Source organism: Mizuhopecten yessoensis, unplaced genomic scaffold (genome assembly GCF_002113885.1).
Source record: "Mizuhopecten yessoensis strain PY_sf001 unplaced genomic scaffold, ASM211388v2 scaffold9511, whole genome shotgun sequence".
Taxonomy (NCBI): Eukaryota; Metazoa; Mollusca; class Bivalvia; order Pectinida; family Pectinidae; genus Mizuhopecten; species Mizuhopecten yessoensis.
Genome location: NW_018408084.1, coordinates 7,970 through 35,859, shown reverse-complemented (window position 1 = coordinate 35,859; position 27,890 = coordinate 7,970). Strand labels below are relative to the sequence as shown.

At 34.8% G+C, this 27,890-nt stretch overlaps 1 protein-coding gene across 1 annotated transcript; it reads right to left on the bottom strand.

Moving 5' to 3' along the window:
* Positions 1-1,953: 1,953 nt before the first annotated feature.
* Positions 1,954-27,890, bottom strand: LOC110458262 (gamma-butyrobetaine dioxygenase-like). Its single transcript, XM_021509876.1, has 15 exons — positions 27,788-27,890; positions 27,262-27,329; positions 12,862-12,959; positions 9,617-9,741; positions 8,701-8,840; positions 8,324-8,382; positions 8,023-8,098; positions 7,743-7,787; positions 6,708-6,832; positions 5,274-5,414; positions 3,993-4,053; positions 3,587-3,640; positions 3,196-3,264; positions 2,707-2,808; positions 1,954-2,140 (listed from the first exon to the last, which is right to left on the bottom strand). The coding sequence occupies exons 1-15, from the start codon at positions 27,831-27,833 to the stop codon at positions 2,033-2,035; spliced, it is 1,317 nt and encodes a 438-aa protein (XP_021365551.1). The 5' UTR covers positions 27,834-27,890; the 3' UTR covers positions 1,954-2,032.

The window sequence follows — 27,890 nt, the reverse complement described above, 5'->3', positions numbered from 1 at the left end:
TGTGAGAGAAAAACTCGCTTACATTAGTTGAAGTAAACAGATAGAAAACTTCATACAACTTGGCTTAGCTTGGACACAGCTATTAAGTTTCAAAGAGTGTATTAGTCCAATATCCGATGGATGCATTCGCCAGATAATTCCTGCTGATGACTGCTCTATTAGACGTGGGACTAATTTTTGGCCCGATGACTGATGCATTATTGCAAGTCGCAATACAAATTTGTCTTTTTGTCTTATTTTTGGCAATAAATAGAAAAAAACATGGTGACATTGTGTTTAAGCTCTCGTAGTGCCCAATCTAATACCAACCAACAATATTCCAAATGTAAATAATATTATTGCATATTGGTCAGCTATATATTTCATAAGAAGAACTTTTCCCGAATATATGTGACATTGCTAGGCCCATCTTTGTTTGATAACATGTTTGTATGTTTTTATAAGATGTACTTTGTATGTTTCTATTTGTGTAAACCTGTTACATTTTCATAATAATATAAACATATAAACTTTACTTTCATAACAATTATGAAACATTTTTTTCACTCTAGTGGGCATAGATTAAAATTAGATCCGAGGGAAAAATCGGACCACCAGGAGAAAACCCGCTATGATCATGGAGGTGACCTATCACTTCTTCACGTTTGACAGGGCAATCCAAGTCACTAATACATTTGACACTTTAAGAATCGTTTGAGCTAAATTGTCACGCAAACGAATAGTTATATTGGAAGCAGTTATTAGACAATAATTCTTATTTTGGGGAATCTATTTCAATATCAAATGATGGTTTGTTTTGATGATATCTGCCTAAAGGATAATAAAATATAGAATAAATGAACACCAGTGATATAAATATAGAATGCCAAATATAAGTCGCGCAAACGTATTTTGCCATATTTGTGTCCTGATGGCCTGTGAATATCAAAACGTGTGTTGAAAATTGTCTTGATTTTTATTCGGTATTGATTTCATGGATATACAAACAGAAGTTGAAGACTTGATGGTAAATTTTCAGATCGTTGCTGTGTCGTTTTGTGAATGAGGTATAGGAAGACACGGATTTAATATGCTATTCTCGTTATAGCAATTGGTTTATACAGAAATATTATATTATCAACGTTATCATCATCTTCATGATCCGGGACATTTAAGTTGTCCATTGTTAAAACAAAATGTGCAAGGTAAGGCAAAAACAAAACATATACCAGTGTCAACTCGTGTCTATAAAAGCAAACGTAAATTTGAAATTTAAACATTTTTATTGAAAATAAGTACAATTGAAATATATTAAGCATACGGTACCCTTATTACTGAAGTTGATTAAATTTGCATTATAGAATCTAGCATTTCTTTTGATCCCTTGGTAATAATCATGTCCTGTCATACTGTAATAATCATGTCCTGTCATACTGGTTAAATATAATCATATACGCTACCGACAATATCGATGACGCACACTGATATATACTGATTATTATGGCACTAGAAGTATATACAATAAAACTATAACTATCACTGTACAATGTAGCATCAAGGTACATTTTTAACATGTTGACACAATTTTTTTTCCAGTTTTTCTTTTCTTTTTATGAACTTAACGACACTGTAAATATATTTTACGAAATGATGATTGCTCACAGGACAAGAAGAATCCAATGTTAACGATAATTATATGTTTACAATAATTACATATTTTTAATGGCTTTTCGTACTCAGCTAATTGGAGCAGTGTTTAATCTGCTTTATCTTTGTTTGCTACATATATGACATACAATTTTTATGATAAACATGTTTTAAAGTATGATATACATTTTTTAAGATGATATACATTTTTTAGAATATGATATACTTTTTGTTTTAAATATAGCGGTACACAATTGTTTTCATATGTTGTTTTTAATGATGTTGTACTATATATATATATTTAAAAAACTTACAATTGAATGTTTACATTATCATTGTCCTTTTGCTTCAATGTGTCGTAAATAACTACATACACGATGCTAAAACATAAAATGGTGCCCCCTTCTTACGTCCAGTCCGTGTTGCCCACGTGACACACCGGTCTACCATCGTCCAGCTTGTGAGAGAGATACATCAGCTTGCTCTTAAAGTCATCCGAATTAACATAACAGCCCTGTAACATCATGTCAGAGTTCATATCGTTTGATGCTGATCAAATAGATGAAAAAACATATCCGGCTAAACTTAGGATTCCGTCTGTTAAGAAGTGATTGTTTTTCGTCAGAAAGACAGATACATTCTTGCAATGTTTTGGCATTATTGCATTACTATCATTTGCTTCCCTTTATATTTATTTTTGCAGGAAATCATAATTTATCAATGTCTTAACTCAGTGTCGAAATCCCCTAATTCCGCTCTCGATATTGTACAACTCTTGAATATGTCATGACGAAATCGAAGGCTCTTTACAAAACACATTGCGGACGATTTCAGTAGACTAATCCTGTGTGATTTAATGAAGATCTAAGAAATCGCACAACAGCGTAACAATAAAATAGACGTTCGGTTTAGCTACTCAATCGTCTCCTTATGACAGGTTCATTGCATCAAAACTTTTTATATGAAACCAATCAAACAGCAGTACGCGTGCCTTCGATTTTGTCTCGATGTATTATTCTAGGGTGTTGAGAATAGATGTGAATCGAGGGCGGAACAATTTAATTTCAAGGATGGTTTTACCTGTAAGTGTCTCTCTCCTTCACCAGTAAATGCATTTCTGGCATGAGCAAGTCGTCGATTATTGAAGCAGATCATATCACCCTTACGGAGACGAACTACTCTCTGGTAATGACAGCAAGAAAAGGATATGTCACACATTGCAATGTAGTCTGCTCATTAGAAATGTTTTTAAAATGATATTGTACGTGTCTTGATATAACGTAAGACATCCCCTTTACTGCGTTCAAAGACCTTAACTATACGTTTATATGAAGGCTGTTGCTTAATTATGCTGCTTCAATTGTGATCGAATCAAGCCGAAAGTTGCCAGGTATAACGAAAATTGAAGAACTTTGACAGTATATACCGTAACGAAGGCACAATCACCAAATACGCATGTATCATTAAAATTAAATTAAGATTTATATTAATAATAATGATACGTAAATTGACCAGGCAAAAATATGTGTAAATGTTTCTAAGAAGAGAAGACACTGGTTGAGAGCTTACCCGATACGGAAAGTCGTTGATAGCCCTTGAAAAAAGCTGGTAAGCTTGATAAAACTCTTCAACGTTGTTCTGATGGATGATAAAATAAATTTTACGTAAACAAAAGAAAATCGAAAATCACGACACAATATCAGCTCACGATAACAGCAGAAAATGTTGTGCTATTTCATTTGTCATAGAGTAGTTAATCATTAAACTTTTCATCTTAAAATCGACGGTGTGGGAGACGACACCCCACAGGATGTTATTTGACGACACTTAGAAACAGTGGGAGTTATCTTTCTTGTCACGTACGTTAATAGCCGAGTGATAACCCAAACCAAATAATTACCATCGGATGTTTTAAACACTCAGTTTTTATGTATATTGCTTATATAAAAGATGATCTTACCTCATTGACCAGAGGTGGCCCAAGTTCGTGTTCATGCCATGTCATATTGATGATCTGAAATATCCAATAAATATATCATCATCTTGATTACTGCAATCACAGGTGAGAAAATGCTAATGCAAACATTACATATTTATAAAAGAACACCATGCTTTTAATGTTGTTGTAGAACTTCGAATTGCCGTCCAAAGGAATGAGTATCTTTTGTTTAGAAATCGTTAGACTATTGGACAAGTCTAATCACGTGATGCATAATTCTCAAAATGATGCAGTGCATAGATTGTTGGCTTTCGAAATCGACTCACTAAATTTTTAAACAGGTATCCTTTAGTTTGTATATTAAGTGATGATTACACAACTTAGGATTGAATAAAAGCGCATATTTCCGCAATTTGATAAAACTTACCCGATTCTCATCGTTAAGAGCTATCAGTGGTCTTCTGAGAATCATGTGGACAGGATCAGCACTTTATGTAAAATAACAGTCTATAACGTTGGTATCTATTTATATCTATTTCATAAAGTGCATGCAAGTCATGAAGATATGGTTGGTGAAATCACAGCATCTTAATTCATCACATTATGTAATGTGTAATCATCAGAATTTGTCAGGTAGATAAGTAAAAATATAAATGAAATCAGCCAGACTAAATAGGTTTGGTTTGGTTTGGTTTTATTTTGTTTAACGATCTATCAAAAGCTTAGGGCGTGCCTCCATATGTGTTGTGTATGCGTGAATGTATGTTTGTGTGCAGGAGACAGGGTATGTTAGTGTGTGTGCTTGCCTTCTTGTGATAGCGCGGATCTGATATAGTGCCCTGAAATACCATGTAAAAAGCAGCCAGTACAGCATCCCGCCATGTCACATCATACCGACAACGAGTGAACCAGTTGTTACCGTTACCCCAAATGCTAAATGTTAAGCAGGTAATAACAACTACCATTTTAAAGGATTTTGGTAAGTCTTGGCCTGGGCACAGAACCCATTGCCTTCCTAACCTGGGCGAACGCTCCACAATAAAGTAAGGTGTTGCCGAGCAAGGCGCTAGGAAATAAAAGGTAGTTCGAAGTAGAATGAAATATTAAGATTCCAAATATTGCAACTGGTGCAGCAGATTTTGTGTCCCGAATTGGAGGACTCTCCCCGACCTGCAGAGGTAAAAATAAGAAGTACGACCGAAAAAGAGATGCGTCTGCCACAGAACGCATGTTATCATCGCGTTTTTCTTACCATTTACCAAAATCGATAAGTCATATCTAAACGGGTCTATGCGAGTTGAATTAACAATTAAGACATACAGTCTGCAAGGTGCTCCATGTATCTATAATACTGCCGTCACACCGGACTGGCGTCCTTACCGCGTCCTAAACTGTCATATTTTGGAGAACGCCGATGGTCGCATTGAGAACGCCAATGATTTTTCTAAAATAAATCCAGATTTCGAGTCAGCCGTCACACCGGAGTTCTGTGCTCTGCGATCTGTGTATGTACACGGCGTTCCCAACACGACCTTACCGCGTTCTTACTGCGTCCTTGGAGTTTCTATTNAGGACGCCAGTCCGGTCTGACGGCTGTATAACCAACAAACCGGACACATGTATCAATGAAACTTTCAAAGTTAAACCTAACCAATACAATTCACAATGTAAGCGCTCTAAGCAGACTAAAAATAACAATATCACTCACCGGTCATAATGAATCCTTGTAAAAGTAAATGGAACCTGTGTGAGCAGTCGAAATTCCTCTGGAAAATCTCTCCGAAATGTCTCAGCTATGTGATATAGGTCGACAAATAGGGTTTCACCGCCCTCCAATGAGTCATCAAATCTTGATAAAAATAAGATTCTGACAAAAACGGTTTTATTACCTGCACGTATACATACATATGGTTTATATAACGAATGGTTATGCTCTTGCGGACAAGAGCATATATAACCTCTCTCGATAACTATAATCGTATACGTGGTCTTTTTTTTAACCTTTTGTTACATCAAAACAATAAGCGTTGTCATTGTTTAATTATCGATTTGAAAATAAAGTCGGTGTATATACATACTTGAGAAGAAGATGACGTTGTTTCATTTAACTAAATTAACTAAATATCACACGATACAATGTAGGTAAATGACAGAAACATGACAGTCTACCATTTCGATGCATACAAAGCGAAAGTAAAATTGAGCAGCTTTTCACTTTTTTAATGCTCGTTAAACCTCTATGAGCCACAAGGATTAATAACTTAAGAATTTGATTATCTGCTGTGTGATACATGTGTTCCAGAAGTGCAATATGAAACATTAAACGGAATTAAACGATGGCCATATATGTACTTGCTGAATTATAGCACTCCTTCATACTGTATAAATGATTGTAATGAAAATATAAACTTTATTTATTTTACAACAATTATGAATGAGGATTTTTTCTACTTATAATGATGACTCTTGTTGAGCGCACAGGAGATCTCAGTGTAGGAGGACACCGGAGTACCCAGAGTAAACCAGCGCGGTAGTCAAGTTCAACCATTACCTTTTCACATCCGATCGGGGTGTCGAATCTCGACCATCTTAATTAGGTGCATTATTTGCAGAATACTTGGTAAAAAAGGACTCGGTCAAAATTGAAAATTAGTTTTAAAAAAGTCAGCTTATTCAAGTAAATGAATTCTCCCGAATACATGACCATTTAATGATTGCAATATCAAGCAAGGAACAGAAGAAACGTGACAATCATATATAGGCAGCTGTGAAATTGCGATGTCCATCAAGGAAGGAAGGAACCTCTACAAACATATAGATGTATTAGTAAAACAGCTGATTTCCAGCAGAGAAGAAAATAATGCTAACTCATGCATAAGAAACACCGAAATTTCCCCAAGAATAAGGCGTTATCAAACATAATTCTTCTTAATCCTGTTTATTCCTCTAAACAGATAAGATCGAATCGAATGCACTTTTACTTATACAACTAATCTTAGGAAAAGTCTGTCGACCTCTGCGGATTTTGTGTCAGATGTTAATGCTTGTATATTATTTATTAAAACGAAACCAATACTGCTTTCGTTTGCAAGCGATTCAATTGTTTCGTTTCTCAAAATGCAGCACATATTGCCATCCTTACCTCAAACAGTGTAGAAATTGTACACCAGGTTGTGCTTCGTATATAGCCAGGTCAGTGTGGAAGAGAAGAGCTTGTCGTCCGTATGCAGAATTGATCATTTTCTTATGCAGTTTTACATCCCATATCTGGTGACCAAACAACGGCGATTGTTACGTTATGTGTTAAATTGTGATACAGAACAGCAAATAAAGTTATAAAATACTCATTTGTGTTAAGAGATCGGAACGAAACCACAAAGGTGTATTCAATAACAGCACGGTTACTTTTATATTAGTTTGAAATAGCCAGATGGTTAGATTAAACAGTTAATAACATAGAAAGGTACACATTGAGACTAAGTATAAAGTTTTTTCCTATTCTTACATAAAAAATGGTACATTAAGACGTTATAAAAATGTCTGTTTCCAAAATATATCATTATATCTTTCAATATAAACATAGCAAATCTTAGTTTACAATACTGGGGAGGTGGTATTAACTGATTGGAAAAACACTATAAGTGTTCCGTATTTTTCTGAATGAAAATGAAAAATTGATATTTGATTTATAAGATACCAAATATAACACTAGCTCTACATTCAGTGGGTCTGTAGATACTTTCTTAAATGTAGTTAATAAAATGCTTTTATAAAAATTAATAATCGGGCAGTATTATATTGACTTCCTTTCCTGTATACCATAACTTGAAACTTTTAAGACAAATGTATCGTTCGATATTTCCTTTACACCTGTGATTCTGATATTCTGATCGCTCCGAGTGCCGTTTCGTTCTTAATATCATTATTCAACTCGAAATGCTCCCGTCATGATACAATGTAACATTATTTAAAGTTGTCATACATTTTTTTGTAAAGATGTACATTTATGTGGAAATCAAATGTTTGTTTGGTAAACATTTTCATGAGTGGAAAACCTCATTCCTTTCAGGTAGATATATTTTTCGGAATAATAGTACACTTTCAATTAAGAAATGTTAAAAGACGTCATACAAAAGACAGATAAACTGACTACCTCGAAATGTTAACACTAACTGACCTCTCCGTATAAGGTTCCCGTCAGGCAGCCAATCTTACTCAGAACCTGTAATAAAGCAAGTGTAGCCATACATAAGTTCAGGCTTCATTGCAATGTAATAACAAAGCTGCATTCCAATTACAAAAAATGTAAACGATGTTATTAGTTATAAATAAAATATCTCAGTATTTCTTTTATATTTGTACTATAATGTGTCGCATACTTCCATTTTCTGTATTTAAGTACGTATTTCTATTTAATGCGTGTTTATTTTGAGATAGCTAATCGTGTGTTATCTTACGTTCCGTGCGTAGTGATGCTCGGCTGGTACATCTGTTAGCAGACATAATCCCGGGTCATTGATATTTCTAAGCCACCTTATTATAGAAAACAATATTTTATCAAACGACGATTTTATATTTTGTCATATAAATCAAAGAATAAAAACAGTAGAAAGAAACTATGCATAAATTCTTTTTTTTTCTCTCTCGAAAACTTCCCATGTCAATTTCAATGTATAGAAGATTCTAATAGAAGAGATGGAATTCATGAGGTTTGTGACAAACTGTAACAGCTGATAATTCCAATGAGTACTTCCATACCTATATAAGGAGTACTCTGATGACTGTACATCTCGCCAGGACATCTCTGGAATTGTCACCTTGTAAAACATACAATTACAGCAATAGACACCAATGTGTATATAAGATAGGATCTATATATTTAATTATCCCAATACAAATACAGACAAGACTATGTAAATAAGATATAAGCTATTTTTAAATATCAAAGTACGAGGCGATTGATAATACAATAATGTTTCATTATCGTTTTATTTATTTGGTGAAGTCAAAACAAGTCATCTCAAAAAAGAGTGGGTTTTACGCGAATGACATCCTTATTTGTAAATAATTTGTATGGGAAAAATACAGATTGACATAAACTATTGATTGTTTTTTATGATGTGATATCTGCTTACCTCCGAATTAAAATGTAATTTTGCTTGATCCCTTAAACGCCTTTGGTTCTCTTTGGAGTAACAATGTTGCAGAAGATGTTCCCCGGGGAGGATTCCGTCGTGATCCTCCTCATTCCACTGGACGTGGACATGACCATCCTCTTAAACATGAGTAAACATTTCATTAAACCAAAAAATAACAATTAACTACTCTTTACTGTTTCATAAATGACTGCCATGGCATGGTTGTTTAAACGTGGGAGAGTCAATTATATATGCTGTTAATTGCTTTCACATCCCTCTGAAATCGTATTGAATAAGAAAAAAGTCTTTTTTTTTTTTTTTTTTTTTTAAAAAAAAAAAAATTTTTTTTTTTTTTTTTTTTTTTTTAAACACAACAAGACAACGAAACCGTTATTTGAACTCAAAATCGATAAAACAATGGTAAACTATTAACATAGTAAAAACCAATATGTAAAACCCTACAAGGATAATAAAACTCACGTTAAAATCGACGTTAACATCACACAAAGTATGTCCCTATGATATTATGATTGCGACCACAAAACTTGTCAATAGTCTTCATCAATTAATTACCAAATATGTGTACTTTTATTAAGGAAATGTAATAACACAATGTATCAAGGAAGTATGTCACAGGATATATTTTCTGTTAAGTTTGACCGTCGTGTGATGGAAAATGATGTCTGACTTGTTACTGTCGATGATTATGAGATGTACCATACTAATGTCAATGTTTATAATAGTTGGATGTGCAATCGATGAAGGGATGTTGATCATTACCAAGGGATATCATCATATTAAGACGAAATTTATTGTTAAGACGATTTGCTATAAAGAATGAATGTAGGACAGCGTACATCAAATATGAATCATTTTTATCTTTTTTAACTTATTCAGATAGTAGCATGCTTACCTGTAGTGGAGACAGCTTGTATCGTCAAGGTCATTGGTATTTCATGGGCAGGCCAGATCCAACTGTTGGCAGTATCATTGCATTTGCTGCACCGACAATTAAATCGCAGCCACTTACTGTGGAAACTAAACAAAAAACATCCTTTGTATAATTATGAGAAGTACTTTTTACACAACCCATAACATTTTCTATGTGACGTTTTGATGAGTAAAAAGAACTTCTCATAATCCACACTTACCAACATGAAGAAAATGTTTAGAAATATCCTTTTTATAAGTTATGTTTAACATCTGTAGATTGCAGTAGACATATATCGTCAGGTTATTGAGAGCAAAATTGTATAACCAGCTCGAGTTTGTCTTCTTACTGTCATAGAGTATTAGTAAATTGTAAAACCAGCTAGAGTTTGTCTTCTTACTGTCATAGAGTATTAGTAAATTGTATAACCAGCTAGAGTTTGTCTTCTTACTGTCAGGGAGTATTAGTAAATTGTATAACCAGCATGACTTTGTCTTCTTACTGTCAGGAAGTATTAGTAAATGTTATAACCATCGTGGGTTTGTCTTCTTACTATCAAAGAGTATATGTAAATGTTATAAACAGCTGGGCTCCTCTGTCTCCTTACTGTCACAGAGTATTAGCAAATTGTATAACCAGCTTGGATTTGTTTCTTTATTGTCATAGAGTATTAGTAAATGTTATAACCAGCTAGAGTTTGTCTTCTTACTGTCAAGAGTATTAGTTAATGTTATAACCGGCTAGAGTTTGTCTTCTTACTGTCATAGAGCAATAGTAAATGTTATAACCAGCTTGGCTTTGTCTTTTAACTGTCATAGAGTATTAGTAAATGTTATAACCAGCTTGGGTTTGTTTTCTTACTGTCATAGAGTATTAGTAAATGTTATAACCAGCTTGGGTTTGTTTTCTTACTGTCACAGAGTATTAGTAAATGTTATAACCAGCTTGGATTGTTTTCTTACTGTCACAGATTATTAGTAAATGTTATAACCAGCTAGAGTTTGTCTTCTTACTGTCTAAGTGTATTAGTAAATGTTACAACCAGCTTGGGTTTGCTTTCTTACTGTCACAAAGTATTAGTAAATGTTATAACCAGCGTGGGTTTGTTTTCTTAGTGTCATAGAGTATTAGTAAATTGTATAACCAGCATGACTTTGTCTTCTTACTGTCTAAGTGTATTAGTAAATGTTGTAACCATCGTGGGTTTGTCTTCTTACTGGCAAAGAGTATTAGTTAATGTTCTAACCGGCTAGAGTTTGTCTTCTTACTATCAAAGAGTATTAGTAAATTGTATAACCAGCTAGAGTTTGTCTTCTTACTATCAAAGAGTATATGTAAATGTTATAAACAGCTTGGCTCCTCTGTCTCCTTACTATCACAGAGTATTAGCAAATTGTATAACCAGCTAGAGGTTGTCTTCTTACTGTCATAGCGTATTAGTAAATGTTGTAACCATCGTGGGTTTGTCTTCTTACTATCAAAGAGTATATGTAAATGTTATAAACAGCTTGGCTCCTCTGTCTCCTTACAGTCACAGAGAATTAGCAAAATGTGTAACCAGCTTTGATTTGTTTCTTTATTGTCATAGCGTATTAGTAAATGTTGTAACCATCGTGGGTTTGTCTTCTTGCTATCAAAGAGTATATGTAAATGTTATAAACAGCTTGGCTCCTCTGTCTCCTTACTATCACAGAGTATTAGCAAATTGTATAACCAGCTAGAGGTTGTCTTCTTACTGTCAAAGAGCATTAGTTAATGTTATAATTAGTAAATGTTATAAACAGCTTGGCTCCTCTGTCTCCTTACAGTCCCAGAGAATTAGCAAAATGTGTAACCAGCTTTGATTTGTTTCTTTATTTTCATAGAGTATTAGTAAATGGTATAACCAGCTTGGATCGTTTTCTTACTGTCACAGAGTATTATTAAATGTTATAACCAGCGTGGGTTTGTTTTCTTTCTGTCACAAAGTATTAGTAAATGTTGTAACCATCGTGGGTTTGTCTTCTTGCTATCAAAGAGTATATGTAAATGTTATAAACAGCTTGGCTCCTCTGTCTCCTTACAGTCACAGAGTATTATTAAATGTTATAACCATCGTGGGTTTGTCTTCTTGCTATCAAAGAGTATATGTAAATGTTATAAACAGCTTGGCTCCTCTGTCTCTTTACTATCACAGAGTATTAGCAAATTGTATAACCAGCTTTGATTTGTTTCTTTATTTTCATAGAGTATTAGTAAATGTTATAAACAGCTTGGCTCCTCTGTCTCTTTACTATCACAGAGTATTAGCAAATTGTATAACCAGCATGACTTTGTCTTCTTACTGTTAAAGAGTATTAGTTAATGTTCTAACCGGCTAGAGTTTGTCTTCTTACGGTCAGGGGGTATTAGTAGATTGTATAACCAGCATGACTTTGTCTTCTTACTGTTATAGAGTATTAGTAAATGGTATAACCAGCTTGGGTTTGCTTTCTTACTGTCACAAAGTATTAGTAAATGTTATAACCAGCTAGAGTTTGTCTTCTTACTGTCAAAGAGTATTAGTTAATGTTATAACCGGCTAGAGTTTGTCTTCTTACTGTCATAGAGCAATGGTAAATGTTATAACCAGCTTGGGTTTGTTTTCTTACTGTCACAGAGTATTATTAAATGTTATAACCAGCTTGGGTTTGTTTTCTTACTGTCATAGAGTATTAGTAAATGTTACCACAATGATAGGGAGATTCAAAAGGAACATGCTGAGAGTGATACAAATTTGATACCATATCACCTTTTAGAATAACTGTTACAGCTTATTACTAGCGGCCTTTTAGTAAAACTTCTATTTTTATATCAATGTCTTTATCCTTTCTTTCCTATCATTGTTATTGGGCTTACTGTAATGGTTTTCAATCGTTATAATCAAGCTTACGTTACAATTCTACAACTCTATTGTAAAACTTACTTTGACAGCTCTCAATTTCAATCATCAAGCTTACGTCACAAAAATACACCTCTATAACTTAACTTACCTTGACAATTACCCATCTTTATTACCAAAATACCTTTGATAATTTTTCTTTATTAAAATGAAGGCTACATTATGTGCATATGCAACATTATGATTTTATTATCAATTTAATAAACTTGACAGCCTCCCATATTCAGGGCTAATCTTACCTAGACAGTTTCTCATCTTTGTAACAAAACGTACATTGACAGCTCCCCATCATTGTAAGTAAACTTACCTTGACAATACTCCATCTTTCCATTTTAGTGACAGAGTTTTTCTATCATCAGCGATATTGATCGTCTCGATACCACCAGCTGTTTGATTGAAGTTGCGCTGAAAGATGGGTATGAACAAACGTACGTTTCTCTTTAACACCATGTGTGATACAGTTTCACTTTACCAATATAGGAACAATATTACAGAAAATATTCTATCATTTATACGTTTTGTCCCAAAAATCTTCCGTATTATAAATGTCTATAGTCCTTCAAATGCTGATATCTTAACATAATGATACTGATTTTATGCTAGCCTTTGAAATATGTGTCATAAAGACGCTTACGATATTCATAAGTACATTAATAAGCTCACCTAATAAAGGGCAAAACAAAAGGGACTGTATTACTAACTGAATGCAATGTGTTTTTATTTAACTATAAATTGGGTATATGCTGAGTGTTAGAATACAATGAATCAATAAATATCGTGGATGGGTCTGCAACTTTAAGTAGAAAACCGTGCGTGACGTCTCGAGTTACGTTTCGCTCTTTCCGACTGTTGTGTACCTTTGCAGATGTTGACCTAACATAAGGGTAGTTAGTACATGTTGGAAATTTGAATTTAAGAACTTGTGTTATTTTAATCATCTAAATCACTGAGATTTTTCGGGATAAATCAACAGAATCGGCAGATATTCTGACACACTGTTGATGGTCAGCAGAATTGGGCACTTGATCGCATGAAAGAAAAAGATTTTCCCCAGCTGCTGTTGAAAAGATTTGATATCTAACTTGATTTTGATTTCCTGTAATCTCATATCCACAACCTTAGCATTGGTGGAGAAATTACATATTTTCCATAATATCTAGACTTTTCTGATAGTTTTACGATATTTGATATCATTTTCATCACATTTTTTTGTAATATCTAGACCTGCTTGTTTTATAAGATTAGGATAGTTATAGTACTGTTGATATTAACTATTTTGTCAATACGGAGCTTTTCAAAAAATTCTCAATTGGCCGTTGCCTTCAGTAAATTAAACTCAACCCCAACATGGACAATTAAACATCTACCTTGGAAAAACTGCAACCTGGGCAGATTAGTCGAATGGTCAACACTCCGGCCTTACACGCAGGTGGCCGGGGTTCGAACCCCGAAGTCGTCGTTCGCAGGGATATTCAGAGAAAGTGTTTTTTTCCTGCCCACATAACTGTAACAACCCAGGTTGAGTATAAATTGGTCTGTGGTGGATGTTGCGGTATTAGTACTGTAGCATTCAAGTGAGGTGGCACTATAAATGATGCCGTTGAAATCACGGTCCCATTTCAAACACAACACACATTACATATCCAGCACAAGACATACACACAAAGGGAGATATAAGCCAGGTGGCATATGACTAGTAGTTAGCGCCTGATAAGGCAGCTCCTGCGAATGCTTTAATATTGTATTGATTAGTGTAGATGCTAATTATTTTAATTGTATATCGATGTATTGTAAAGTGCCTTAGAGTGGCTTATGTTAGCTAGATAGGGCGCTACATCAAATGCTGTATGTTATTACTATCTATTATTTAAGCAACTGACTGAAGTGAACATAATTGTAACACCTATAAAGAGTGATTAAACAATATCTTTTTTATGTCATACCGGTATATTTTATACTTTTTTTCATATTTAATCGGCAATAATTGATCTGCCGTTCTAATTGCAACAATTTAAACTCTTTTCGGATCTCTTTTGTCGACTGTCGTTTCGGTGGTGTATAACTAGGGCAAACATGTTCATGTGACCACAGCAATTACGAAAACATTATATTATGAAAAAAACACCGAAGTCCAATGAAACCCCGACAGCGCTTACTGATGTGACAATATTTACATTTTAATAATATGTTCATGAGTCATATCTGTTTTTTGATAATTATTGTGAAATAAATGAGCCATAAAAAGTAACAAAATTGGCGGAACCGAGCTCTTAGCCATTCAATTCACTGGGTTATTTAAACTGCTATGCACCACAATTAACCATATAAAAGGGTTCTATAACCAAACCAAATGATATTATTTACTGAAGTGTTGGTGTATATTTTTCATTATCAAGAAAAAATACCGCTCTGAATTTGTTTTATTTGGCACTGATACAGGCTCAGTTTTTTCAAAGTTTCAGTTATGCATATAACCACTATTTGAGCTGAAACACATTATCTATATTTTTTAATGAATCCTTATCACAAGGAATATTTCCATCATCGTGGAAAGAAGCGATGTTTTACCTATATATAAAAAAGATAGCGGTAATGATGTTAAAAACTATCGACCAATTTCACTGTTAAGTATAATTGGTAAAGTGTTCGAGAGGAGCGTTATAAACATATTCATAATTTTCTTCTTGATTTGAAAGTAAGAACAAACTAGAAATATGTCAGAATGACATGACAGTCACCCCATCATTCTGTATGATCATTTTCCGATAAATCATTGACCAAGCTACAACGGATATATTTCCACCTGTCAATCAAAATAGTAAACAATTACCAGGTGTAAATATATACATGCTGTTCAGGTAGCCATGGCAACACAGGGAATTAATAGGAAAGCATGTCGCAAATATAACGTTAGCGTTGACCGACACCTCGAATACGGGGAGATCTGCGCGCTGACACGGTCACCTGGCATGGGCAGACCAGGTAATTGGAATATAACGATGTTGTTTTCAAAACAACAAGTTTCAGAAAAGATTCAATCTTATATACGGATCAATCTTCTACTATTTTTGGTTATGAAATACACTTCTCCAAGTAGTTTTCTGATCGTCTGCAAATCCGACTGAATCGGTCATCGATATCGGCAGAATGTGTACTGTACGCTTAAAGGCAGTCACTCCGACGAGGACCGCCAACAGCCACACAATTCGAAAAGAAAAGATCGGAATGTATTTGGCTGTTTTGAACCCGTTGATATTTAATTTTCAAACTCATTATCGGTTCAATTCGCATGGATGTCATTTGTAAATTCCTGCCGGTTAATAGTATCACGCAACTTCGACTCTTTGCGGTACACACGCCGCTTTACCCGTGTAGTTTTGACACATTCCTACGGACAAGATTGAAGAGTTCAGCAAGATTGTACCCAAGAACGACATTTTAACCACAGAGTAATAAATCCGATGCAATTCTTCGTTTTGTTTCCCGATACGTGGTATTTATCGATCACAACGTAACGTCCTGAAAAGTTGAGCCTACTTTACTCAGGGACGTATAGTATATTCTGTCCCTGCTTCACTCGAGTTTATTTATCCGATTCTATAGTATTATATACGACTTAAACTTGCAACTTTTCGTAATTGTTAAATTGGCAATGCAATCAGGTATTATTCAACGAAATTTAGCAGTTGTATTGCTGTTAGCATATATCAAAACATTTCCGAAAATCTTTGAAAAATTTACGAGAAGTGGTCGCGACCAAGGACTGGTTTTGGATTGTTCTTGAATATCGTGTACACCCCTCTCTTTACACTTCATTTTCCCCTTAAAAAAGTGCGCACTATACGCAAATATTAACGGTAGTCGTTGGTCAGACATAAAATATCTAAATCAGTCAATAGCAATTTAAAATACGACAGTTTACCCCTTCGGGAACTTCAAAGGTGCCTGATTCATACTCGGAACATCTTAAGGTTATATGTAATTCCCGTGGGGAATTTGGAACGCCTTTAGGTTTATTCTATTCCTGTTTAAAAAGGAAATCGATATCTGAGTTATCCAAGAGCTTGTAATTAGCGCCTGGTATATTCCGACAGAAGCAAGATACACAACAGCCCTCCTAACAGAGGTCAAAATCTGGGACTGAAACAAAATTTAATAGTCCCCACTGGGGTTCCCCCAGGGGTGACTAAAAAATCAATCAGATTTTACACTAGGCGATTCCTCTATTAACCAATTATTAAGTATTTCAAACGATTTCATTAAGGCATTAGATTCAGGTAAAGAAATAAGAGTAGTATTTTGTGACATCAGCAACGCGTTTGACAGGGTTTGGCACAAAGGGCTGTTGTATAAATGATCAAAAATTGGAATAACTGGATCTCTGCTAAAATGGTTCGAAAGCTACTTAACGAATAGAAAACAACGGCCTATCATCAATAAGAGTCACTCTGATTGGGCTGAAATTTAGGCTGGAGTTCAACAAGGTTCAATACGTGAACCTTTGTTGTTTTTAATCTATATCAATGACATAGTCAACGATATCAAATCTTTAAAAAAATATTTGCTGATGACACTACTCTGTACATGATAGTTGAAAACCCTTTGGAAACAAATAAAAGTCCGATCTACTAAAAATAGTTGAATGGTCCAAACCTCTTTCATTACATGTTAGAAATAACCCTTCCATTTCTCATTTAAAAGCCTTTCTGAAATCTAATGTCCACCTTCATACCTCTTTCATGGTTCACGTCTGGGTCAAATCTACCATGCAAGACTGCATATGTCATGTAGCTTCTTAAATGAACACTTGCTTACGAAAAACACCATACTCTCCCCGAATTGTTCCTGTGGTTCCAATGAAAATTCAACAGATTATTTGCTAAGATGTTATAAATATACAGCACTTAGACAGCTTCATATTCTGAGTTTGCCGTATCAGTTATCTACTAATCTTCTACACTTTGGTGATGATTCTCTAACCCATCAAGAAGACACCACACATTTTCTAGCCGTCCAAAATTATATACTCAAAACTAAAAGATTTCAAATAAACGAATAGCCCTTTTACAATTTCATTTCGAGATATAAATATGTATGTTGTGCTGCATTCGTTTTACTAGTTTGTTTGAAAATGTATTTGGATTTATATGCTTTTTCATTGTTTTTGCCATTATATTAATATACACCATGTTACCTGTATGTCACTAACTGGCCATGGTTACGATAGATTGATAAAGTGATTTATTACCTTGAAAGAGCAGGACGTGCCAGGGACGCTTGAGGCTTGAAATTGTTTCATGGACATATATTTGATAAGTGTGATGGCTAGTATGTGAACTGCGACGTTTTTAATAGTCATGGCGGTGCTTTGTGACATACTCATTTTGTCAATAGTTATTTAGTGGTAATTTATGATATGTAATTTATATATACATTTCTAACCTTCATAGAGTGTCCCTTTACTGCATTGCTTAAAATACCATCTACTAATATATAGTTATATTTTGCAGAATCGTGTTCCACATACCCATTGCAATATACCAATATGATATTACCATCTGATGATCACATTTTTCCACTGCATATCAATCCATTACCCCTTCCCATATTTCCCGTATTTGTTCTGTTGTACATATTACTCCATTCCTGTAGCTAGTGTTGAAAAGTTGATTATTAAGCAGGTAACAAATTTACATAAGTGTCCTGACACTTGTTTTTGTTTCCTTTTCTGTTCTATAAAATGTACCATTTGTATTTCGATGTATTGTCAAACAACATTTTAGTAAAACAAAGTTTAAACCAAGGTGAGCGGAAATGTTGTCCAATTCATTGGTCATCCTTTGCAAATTAGACGACTAATTTAGGGTTTCCTAATGCGTTTTCTAAGACTATACCAAATGTCTTCTATGAGCGACATGTCAAATATTTACACCCCAACAACTTACCGTTGTTTTGCTGCTAAATATTTCGTCTCGATAACGCAAGCGTTTCACCAGCTCTTTAACAGATCTGTAACGAATACAAATACCACCTACGACCACGTGTATCGCACTATCACCACCAAATCGGTCCCATCAAACTACGCAACAGTTCAAAGTGTTCAGCCCTAAAATTCGCCAAATTCAACGCCCTTCTTCACCATATGAAAACAGACAATTCGTTCATCCCTAAAAGGAACATTGTTCTATTGGTGCTTTACTCAAAGACGTATTTGAATATGTATGGGGGTGTTTATTGGCCAAATTAAAACTCTGGAGGTTGTGTCAATAAAGGCCCTGTGAAATGGCGCCACGCTTTTAATTTGTCTCCTTTCCTTTGGAGTAAAGCCTGAGTTCCCGGAGGAAAACCACCGATCTACGGCCAGAACCTGGCCCACGTAGGTCTCGAACCCGCAACCCAATGGTGGAGGGCTAGTGGTAGCAGAATGTAAGACGCATTAGCCACTTGGTCTTTGCAACACCCCTGGAACAATGCGATCATGCAGAAACAACAGCTGTATCCGGCTGTCTTTCCTGAACAGTCGATATATACGGGTCTATGTGTTGGGGACAGTTGGCTATCAACCCGGTTTGCTTCAGATGAATCAACAAAACGTTAATTGTCTTCACATTGCAAGTCATTTCCAGTGTAACTTGACATTGCTACAATCCTTAATGGAGCATTTGATTACCTTAGAATACACATATATTTTTGCTTGTTTCAACTGTTATATATGGGAATCTATATGTACAGCTCCTTTATTGTAAACTTGAGAAAAAAAGTCGTCACGTAACGCAATAGCACTGTGTATTCAAAATATTGTGCATTAACCTACATTAACGTAACATGACATTAATGCAATGTCTATATTCTATTCCAAAAAAGGAAATAAAGAAACCTATATATCAACCTAACACTGCTTCATCGGAAAATCCAAGTCCCAGAATGCAATTGATACTTTTTTATCATTCATTAATTGATGAGCATTGCACTATAATATGAACTCAAAATATTCTTTCTAATAAAATTACTGTTTGATACGACTTTTAAGATACCGTTAACTACGGCATGTAGTTTGCTGAAGTTTGTTAGAAAAGACCCAGGGTAGATAAGGTATTCAATCTGTTACGATGTAAGTTAACGTTTGCACGCTTTTTCAGTCATCACACAGTAAAAGGAAAAGTGCATTATATTGTTATCAGTCACTGTTGTAATTAACGAGTGCGTTTGAAAGACATGATGAGCTATGTGGTAACCGTATACTTTCATGCATGACTGATTTTAACTAGAACAATGACCGGTCAGTAAGGGCCCCGTCTTGTGGCAAGTATATCCCCCATAATCATCAAGAAGCAATCTGCCCATATAGCTGAGCTTGACGTTTGACATTTGGACTTCAAAAAGAATCGCAAGGAAGCAAAATATACATTTTACATGTACTATGATGTGTTGTGTTTCCTTCCACCTCCATATTTGCTGGGCTAACAAAAATGTAATTACCGGTGCAATACTCATTTGTTAGCTTTGGTTTGTTTTATTTCGCCTAATATACCTTCTCCATCAAGAGCCAGGTTCAAAGTCAGAGATCCACTTTGTCTTTGACCTTTAGACCCAAATGACCTTGACCATTAACCCAGTGACCCTGATCTTTGGTCAGTTGACTTATTCTTTAATTCCGACCAACGTTGCTCCTTAATATCATAACAAAATGTACATCAGTGAAACATACAAAACTTGACCTTGACCCTTTGAACCCAGTAACCTGGAACAAAGGTCAGTTGACTCTGCGTTAAGTTCTGAGCAACATTGCTTCAAAGTGTCATAGCGAAATGTTCACCAGTAAAAAGATACAAAATTTGACCTTGACCTTTGACTTTGAGCTTTGGTCAGTTGACTCGTTGTTTAATTCTGATCAACTTTGCTTCAGCATGTCATAACAAAATGTTCATCAGTGAAAAGATGCAAAATTTGACCTTGACCTTTAAATCTCATGACCTTGACCTTTGACCTCAATTTTTTACCTCAGTGTGTCTCTTTGTTTAATTCCGAACAACTTTGCTTCTTAATGTCATAGCGAAATGTTCACTAGTGAAAAGCAACAAAATTTGACCTTGACCCCTGACCCGATGTCTTTGACATTTGGTCAGTTGACTCCTTGTTTAATTCTGATCAACACTGCCTCATAATATCATAACAAAATGTTCATCAGTGAAAAGATGTTAAATTTGACCTTGACCTTTGAACCTTATGACCTTGACCTTTGACCTTGACTTTTTACCTCAATGTGTATTTTTATGAACAGACAGAGTGATTACTATAGGGCACCCGTATCTCCGATACGGGACCCTAATGACTAGAGTGTCACTTGTAGAGGTAGCCCGAAATAGTTTCTGTTTTTGCAGGGTAAACAGTTTCATGTACGATATTCGAAAATTTACACATGAAAAACAACAAACGTCTTGACGTGGTAAACATTCGGTTTCTTTTCGTCACAAATAACTTTCAGATTACTCACCGCTAGAGGAAAAGTTTGAAAAATCTGAGATACCTGATCACAAAAAAATATAGTCCACTGAATACACTGACACAAAAACTTAATATAGACCACTGGTATACCTGGTTACAAACTCTCAATATAGACCACTGTGATACCTGTTTGCAAACACTTATCATAGACAGTTGAGATACATTGTCACACAGACCTACATTAGACTACTGACGCAACACTTCCTAAGAGATAAAGTTCAGTCAAGATAAACATTAGTTTAGATATCACGTTTACATATCTGAGTTTTTGGTTTGTAAACAACTTCAAGGACGAGCACTGCTTCAAGATGTTATTTGCATTCATAGCCTTACGCATCGAGAAATAATTCACAAAATTATACAAAATGTAGTATGGCAGGTTTTGTATTGTATTGGAGGTAATTTAAAAACCTTGCAGCTGTGAACACTTTAGATTTGTTTTTAGAAGCTTAAATCATTAATATTAATTTGTCTTGAGCAAGTAATTCTATAGCAGACGCACCCTTAAAAGCTTTTAACTTTTTGAGGTATTGGTTTTGTGCATCAAATTAAGTGTGTTATAGTCATATGAATAACATATCTTCAATGTTCCTGGTCCTAGCTCAAGGGTGAATTCCTATTTCAATCTTAATGAAACTCGGTGTTAATACTTGCATTGGCACCCCCTGTACGTGCAACCTTTCAAAAAGTGTGCACCGGCATGGTTTCTAGACATCCTGGGACCCTATACCCGAAAATTGTCAAAATTGGGATTTTGTTCAAGTTCAATGTTCCTGGTCCTAGTTCGGGATGAATTCCTATTTCAATCTTAATGAAACTCGATATGAATACTGTCATAAGTACCCCCTGCACGTGCAACCTTTCAAAAAGTGTGCATCGGCATGGTTTCTAGACACCCTGGGACTCTATGCCCGACAATTGTCAAAATTCGGATTTTGTTCAAATTCAATGTTCCTGATCCTAGCTCGGGGTAAATTCCTATTTCAATCTTAATGAAACTCGGTGTGGATACTTTCATTGGCACCCCATCTACTTGCAACCTCCCGAAATTGTGCATCGGCACGTTTTCTAGACCCCCTGTACCCATATACCCGAAAAGTATCAAAATTCAGATTTTGTTTAAATTTAATGAGCCTGGTCCTAGCACGTAGTGAATTCCCATTTCAATCTTAATGAAACTCTGTGTGGATACTGTCGTTGGCACCCCCTGTACTTGCAAGTTGTGCACCGGCATCCATATTAAGCAATTTTTTGTAAAATTTTGATTAACGAATAACTTTCTAACTTTACTTTCGCCCGACGGAAAGTAAAGTTAGAAAGTTATTCGTTATTCCGAATAACGAATAACGAATAACTATCCAACTTTACCTTGCCGATTTTTCGACTGTGCGTCAATCTCTAACCTTACGTCATTGTGAATGAAATGAAATATGAAAATATTGTCGGTGGGAGCAAATTTTCAATTTTAAAATAGATTTAAAATAACAAACCCAAAGAAAGAAATTAAAAAGAAAAAATACGGTAGGGGAGATAGTTTCGTAGTAAAGGGATTTCATGAGGTTGAAATAAAGGTTATGACGTCATACTTTTATCCCATAATGACGTCAGCAATGAGGTTCAAATATGATCGGCCTTGGCGGCACTCAAAGACATATGACGTAAAATGCATGCGTCATATGCTTACTGGAATACGGATAAATTATATTAGAGATATCCCACCTGATTTGGTAACTAAGTATCTTTAATCGTCTTTCAATGTAATTGATACACTGATAAATATATCTTTAATTTAAATTGATAGACAATTACTCATACGTCAGTTACAAAAGTGTATGAGGTATATTCATAGCATTTCTATACATATTTGCGGACCCATATCAATACTAGAGATTAAGGATTTATGATTTTTTTTATAACTAATATATTTCATAAACAAATACATCACCAAATTCATAATTTAATGCATTTCATGTTATTGTTTTTATCTCTCTAAAATCATTTCTAACAACCATTTTTATATTCTGAATTTTTGTGACCAGTTTACCTGTGTATATTTTTTTCTTTTAAGTACCAGCCTGCCAGCCCAGCGACACAAGCATCAAACACTCGAACCCCCTCCCCCATCAATCTCCCTACTATGATCGCTGTCAACTAAATTTTCATTGGCTGGTTTGTGAACTTCGTATTGGAACAGTAATTAAGTCAAATGATGTAGTGATACATATATACGCGAAAGCAGAGTCTCCCTCCAACGTGTGTATTTATTTATGGAAACACTTGAAGCCGAAATTGGTTAGCTGCTCTTGGTAGTGCCTGTCATTGAACGATGATCTACATATATGTACATCAAAGACGGCCATTATTTAGGGGATAGTAAGTTGTTTTGAGTGGCTATACTGGCGACTAGAACATGAAATGTGGGTTTGAACTCGAAACCGATAGGTCGAGAGTTTAAACCAAATTTCATGTTCTAATCGCCAGTATAGACAAGAAAAACAATGTATTATCCCCATTCTAACACATCTTAATAAATATACTACGCTAATAGGTTTAGAAACATTGTATTTCCTTGTACAAAAGTACCTAGTAAAATACTTTGTGACCTGAACTGTCGACGTGTCATTCTGCAGCGGACTGACAAATCGGAAAGAATCCTTCAAAAGTCGGTAATTTGGCCCCGCCCATAACTGCGAGCGCACGATCTGTATGTTGACGAGGCGGAATATTTGGATTGATCGTGAACGTCCTGTTACCAAAGTTTTTACGACACATTTGGATTAATATTGACCAAGTTCTTAAATTTCCATGTCAGTATGCATACCAATCGGTGCTTATCGACAAAAACGGTGAATATTTGTAGAGTTTTGTGTAAATGCATACGGCACAAGTGAAATGTTTCATTTGATTTCGGATCTGAATATGTTTCAATAATAAATGGAGGTAAGAACAAGGAATGTGTACTTTTTATCTTTTATTTCATTCAACAAATACATTTTATCAGTCGTTTCTGTTCTGTTGCCTGCTAGCCTTATCAGCGGGATTTCGCTAAGAGGCGAGTTTGACGCCTTATTGTTTTGGTTAGAAACGGGGCGTGGCTTAAGTTCGATGGGAAGAGCTTAACACGATTGTAATTGTAAAGGCAATGCATAGGAAAATAGCTTCGGTAACTGATATATATTCTTAAACAATATTTTTGTTCACCATTTATTAAAATAACTCCTTAATTAGGTTTATGTATTGTGTATAATCATGTCCATATGCCCATGCAAGGATAATGACCGCATGACTGAATGTACATGGATGAAATAAATACAAATGTTTCAAGAGTCTTAATGTTATTTTTTCATTAAGGTTAATGTCTCTGAAGGTGACATCGGCGTGGATCGTTAAAACCGAGTGGAATCAAGTAAGCATGTATTATGATATTCTCCAAATACTTTGTTTCAAACACAAGAGCACCGGGATCAATATAAATCAACAAAAATGTCATGCAAATTCATATTTGTAACTCCACTTTTTGATTGAAATCGATAACAACGTGTAAATGATTTTTGTTCCATCCATCACATGTGGAACCTTTCAAAAGATGGACATTTACATCCGTTCTAGATATTTCCAAACCCTGTGTGCAATCTATTCATTTATGAATTTCAAATCATTTTCTGGTCAAACTCATCGGCACGGGTTCTAGACCTATTTGGACACTAGACTCTTAAAATAATCCCTTTATAAATGTTGTAGCGATTTTATACTCCTTTTTACAAAATTTAAACAAAACCATACTTAAGTGGGTCAAAATCTAACAACATCTGATTGCTGATCATGCAATATGAATTTACTAAGTTTTTCTTTCTAATTCCAAACATCTCTTTTACTACGTTTCTATCTACACTGATAGATCCGGGCACCTACCATCGTACCATCTTCATAGTTTTCATGTGTTATTGACCTTTACTCTGCTTATCTCTTTTCTGTTGGAATAAGTCACGTACACAATTTGTTAACTTAAAGTACATTTTCATTAAAATTTTAAACTGATTTGTATGACATTGAGCTTTGAAAGTCAGGTTGTTGTGCTACATATTTACTAGCATGGTGCCTACTCTGTAAGAAGGAGAACCTAAATGTGAATTTTTAAAGGATCTGTCTAGTATTTGTCACTAAATATGGATAACAAACTGTAACTGTCAAAATCAAGTACGGATGCCTTTGCGACCATTTTGTTTTTTTCTAAACAGCATTAATATGAAACATGCACAACTAAGGCCATATGAAAGTAACCATACGACATCGGAAACAGATCTATCGATTACATGTACTTATTGAGAAATAGCGCTAACAACCTTTCAATCTCTTAATTCAAAATGGCAGCCTGTGATATCCTGATCAGACCCTTTAATGCATAACAGAAGACCACGGGAAACCTTCATGTCAAATTTGATAAAGATCCTCCCATTACTTTCTGTGAACAATGTTAACATATAATGTACTTTAACTCTCACCATTCCAAATGCCGCTCGTCAGTCAACTTGGTTTTCTGATCATACACAAAATTTGATATTCATAACAAAGACCAATTGAAACCTTCATGTGGACATTGAGAAAGATCCTTCGAATAGTTTCTGAGAAATAGCACTAACACTATCTATCTTAATCTCAAAATTCAAAAAGCATGTGTCCGCCTGTCGGCCATATTTGTTTTCATGTCAGATCCCAAATTCGATATGCGTAACTACAGACCATAAGAACATTCGTGTTAAACTTCAGAAAAATCACTCCAGTTCTTTCTGAAAAATGGCGTTAACAATCTATCAACATTCAAAATGGACATCTGTTGTTGGTAATTTAACACAGTGTAAATTATTGCTGTGCAACCACCTGTATACGGTTTCTACGTAAAGTTAACGAATACCTGATAACGAATAACTGTAAAGTGAACGAATAACGGATAACTGTAAAGTAAACGGATAACGCATAACGAATAACTGTCCAACTTGACTTCTGACCCCCAACCCCCGGAAAGTAAAGTTAGACAGTTATTCGTTATTCAATAATGTCAGTTATAAACACTCCTGATATTGTCTAGGATAGCATTCCCAAAGATTGTATGACTAAACTAGAGAATGTTACTTTGGAAGCTGCTAGGATGTTAATTGTCTTCATATTGCAAGTCATTCGTATAGTAGTGCAACTTGATATTGCTAATTCCTTCATAGAGCATTTGTTACCCAAGAATACAAATATCTTTTTACGTGTTTCAACTGTTATATATCGGAATCTATGTGTACAGCTTCTTTATTGTAAACTTGAGAAAAAAAGTCGTCACGTAACGCAATAGCACTGTGTATTCAAAAAATTGTTCATTAACCTACATTAACATAACATGACATTAATGCAATGTTTGTAACCTTATCCCATAGAGAAAATAAAGAAATTTATCTATCTACTTAACCCTACTTCATCGGGAAATCCAACTCCTAGAATGCCATTGATACTTTAATACTCATTCATTAATTGAAAGCATTGTACTGTAATATGAACTCAAAATATTCTATCTAATTAAATAACTGTTTGATACGACTTTTAAGATACCGTTAAATAAGGCATGTAGTTTGCTGAAGTTTGTAAGAAAAGACCCAGGTTAGATAAGGTATTCAATTTGTTACGATGTAAGTTAACGTTTACATGCTTTTTCAGTCATCACGCAGTAAAAGGGAAAAAATGCTTTTAATTTTTATCAGTCACTGTTGTAATTAACGAGTGCGTTTGAAAGACATGATGAGCTCTGTGGTACCCGTATACTTTCATGCATGACTGATGTTAACGACTAGAGTGTCACTTGTTAGTTTAAACTTTGTTTTATTTACATAACATATGTAATACATAATACACACATGATTGAACATAAATTAATTGGAGACAGAAACAAGTGTTAATACACTTATATAAATATGTTACCTTTCATCGTAACCAACATTATCAACAAGTTTCACTTGTTAGGTATTCCACTCCCAGATGTTTGCACTTAGAAAACGTTGTTCTATTTTCGAAGTTATAGAGGAAGCCCGAAATACTTCCTGTTTTTGCAGGGTAAACAGTTTCAGGTACGATATTCGAATGTTTACACATGCAAAAAGCAAACGTCTTGACGTGGTATACATTCGCGTTTTTTTCGTCAAAAATAACTTTTAAGATTACTCACCGCTGGAGGAAAAGTTTGAAATCGCCATCTTGATTTTAAAAGTAACTCCTTGCAGGTCTTCAATTGATCTACAAATGAAAACCATGTATATATAAATGTATTGTCAACGAACATAAACTACATAAAGGTTATGTCCCCTATGTAATAACTGTGTTGGGGACGAATACCACTACTTATACCAATGTACTAATGTATCTGTTGTAGCTCTTAGCCAACTTTATATACCAAATTATTATTATGTCAACCCAACTTACATCAAAATGAAAGGAATGTTCTCAATTTGTAACACGGTACTCTTAACAAAAGTAAGTAAATGTATACAAAGAGTAATGAAGCTACTTAATATCTAAACTAAGTTAGCTAAAAGAATTAGTGAAATGGGTTGTTATTGTATAAATTGTATCATGTGTCATATAATGTGTGTACTTTGTCCATCAATGTATACTATGTAATATGTGACCTCTTATTACGCACGTATACGTGTGGCGTGAGTGTAAAAATAAAACTTAAAACTTGATAAACCTACCTGGTTGAATCAATGGCGTCTGTAACATAATGTGTATCAGTGTCATGCTTCGTGCGTTATTAACGCGTGCAGTTACCTCACTATTCACAATATTGTCCTTTGA

Excerpts from the sequence above, each read along its gene's own strand:
- LOC110458262 (XM_021509876.1), bottom strand. The coding sequence starts at position 27,833 with ATGACACTGATACACATTATGTTACAGACGCCATTGATTCAACCAG. Across the intron at positions 9,742-12,861 it reads AAAGATGGAGTATTGTCAAG|TTTCCACAGTAAGTGGCTGC; the intron begins GTAAGTTTACTT and ends TTTTTTGTTTAG. Across the intron at positions 8,383-8,700 it reads AATTACATTTTAATTCGGAG|GTGACAATTCCAGAGATGTC; the intron begins GTAAGCAGATAT and ends ATGTTTTACAAG.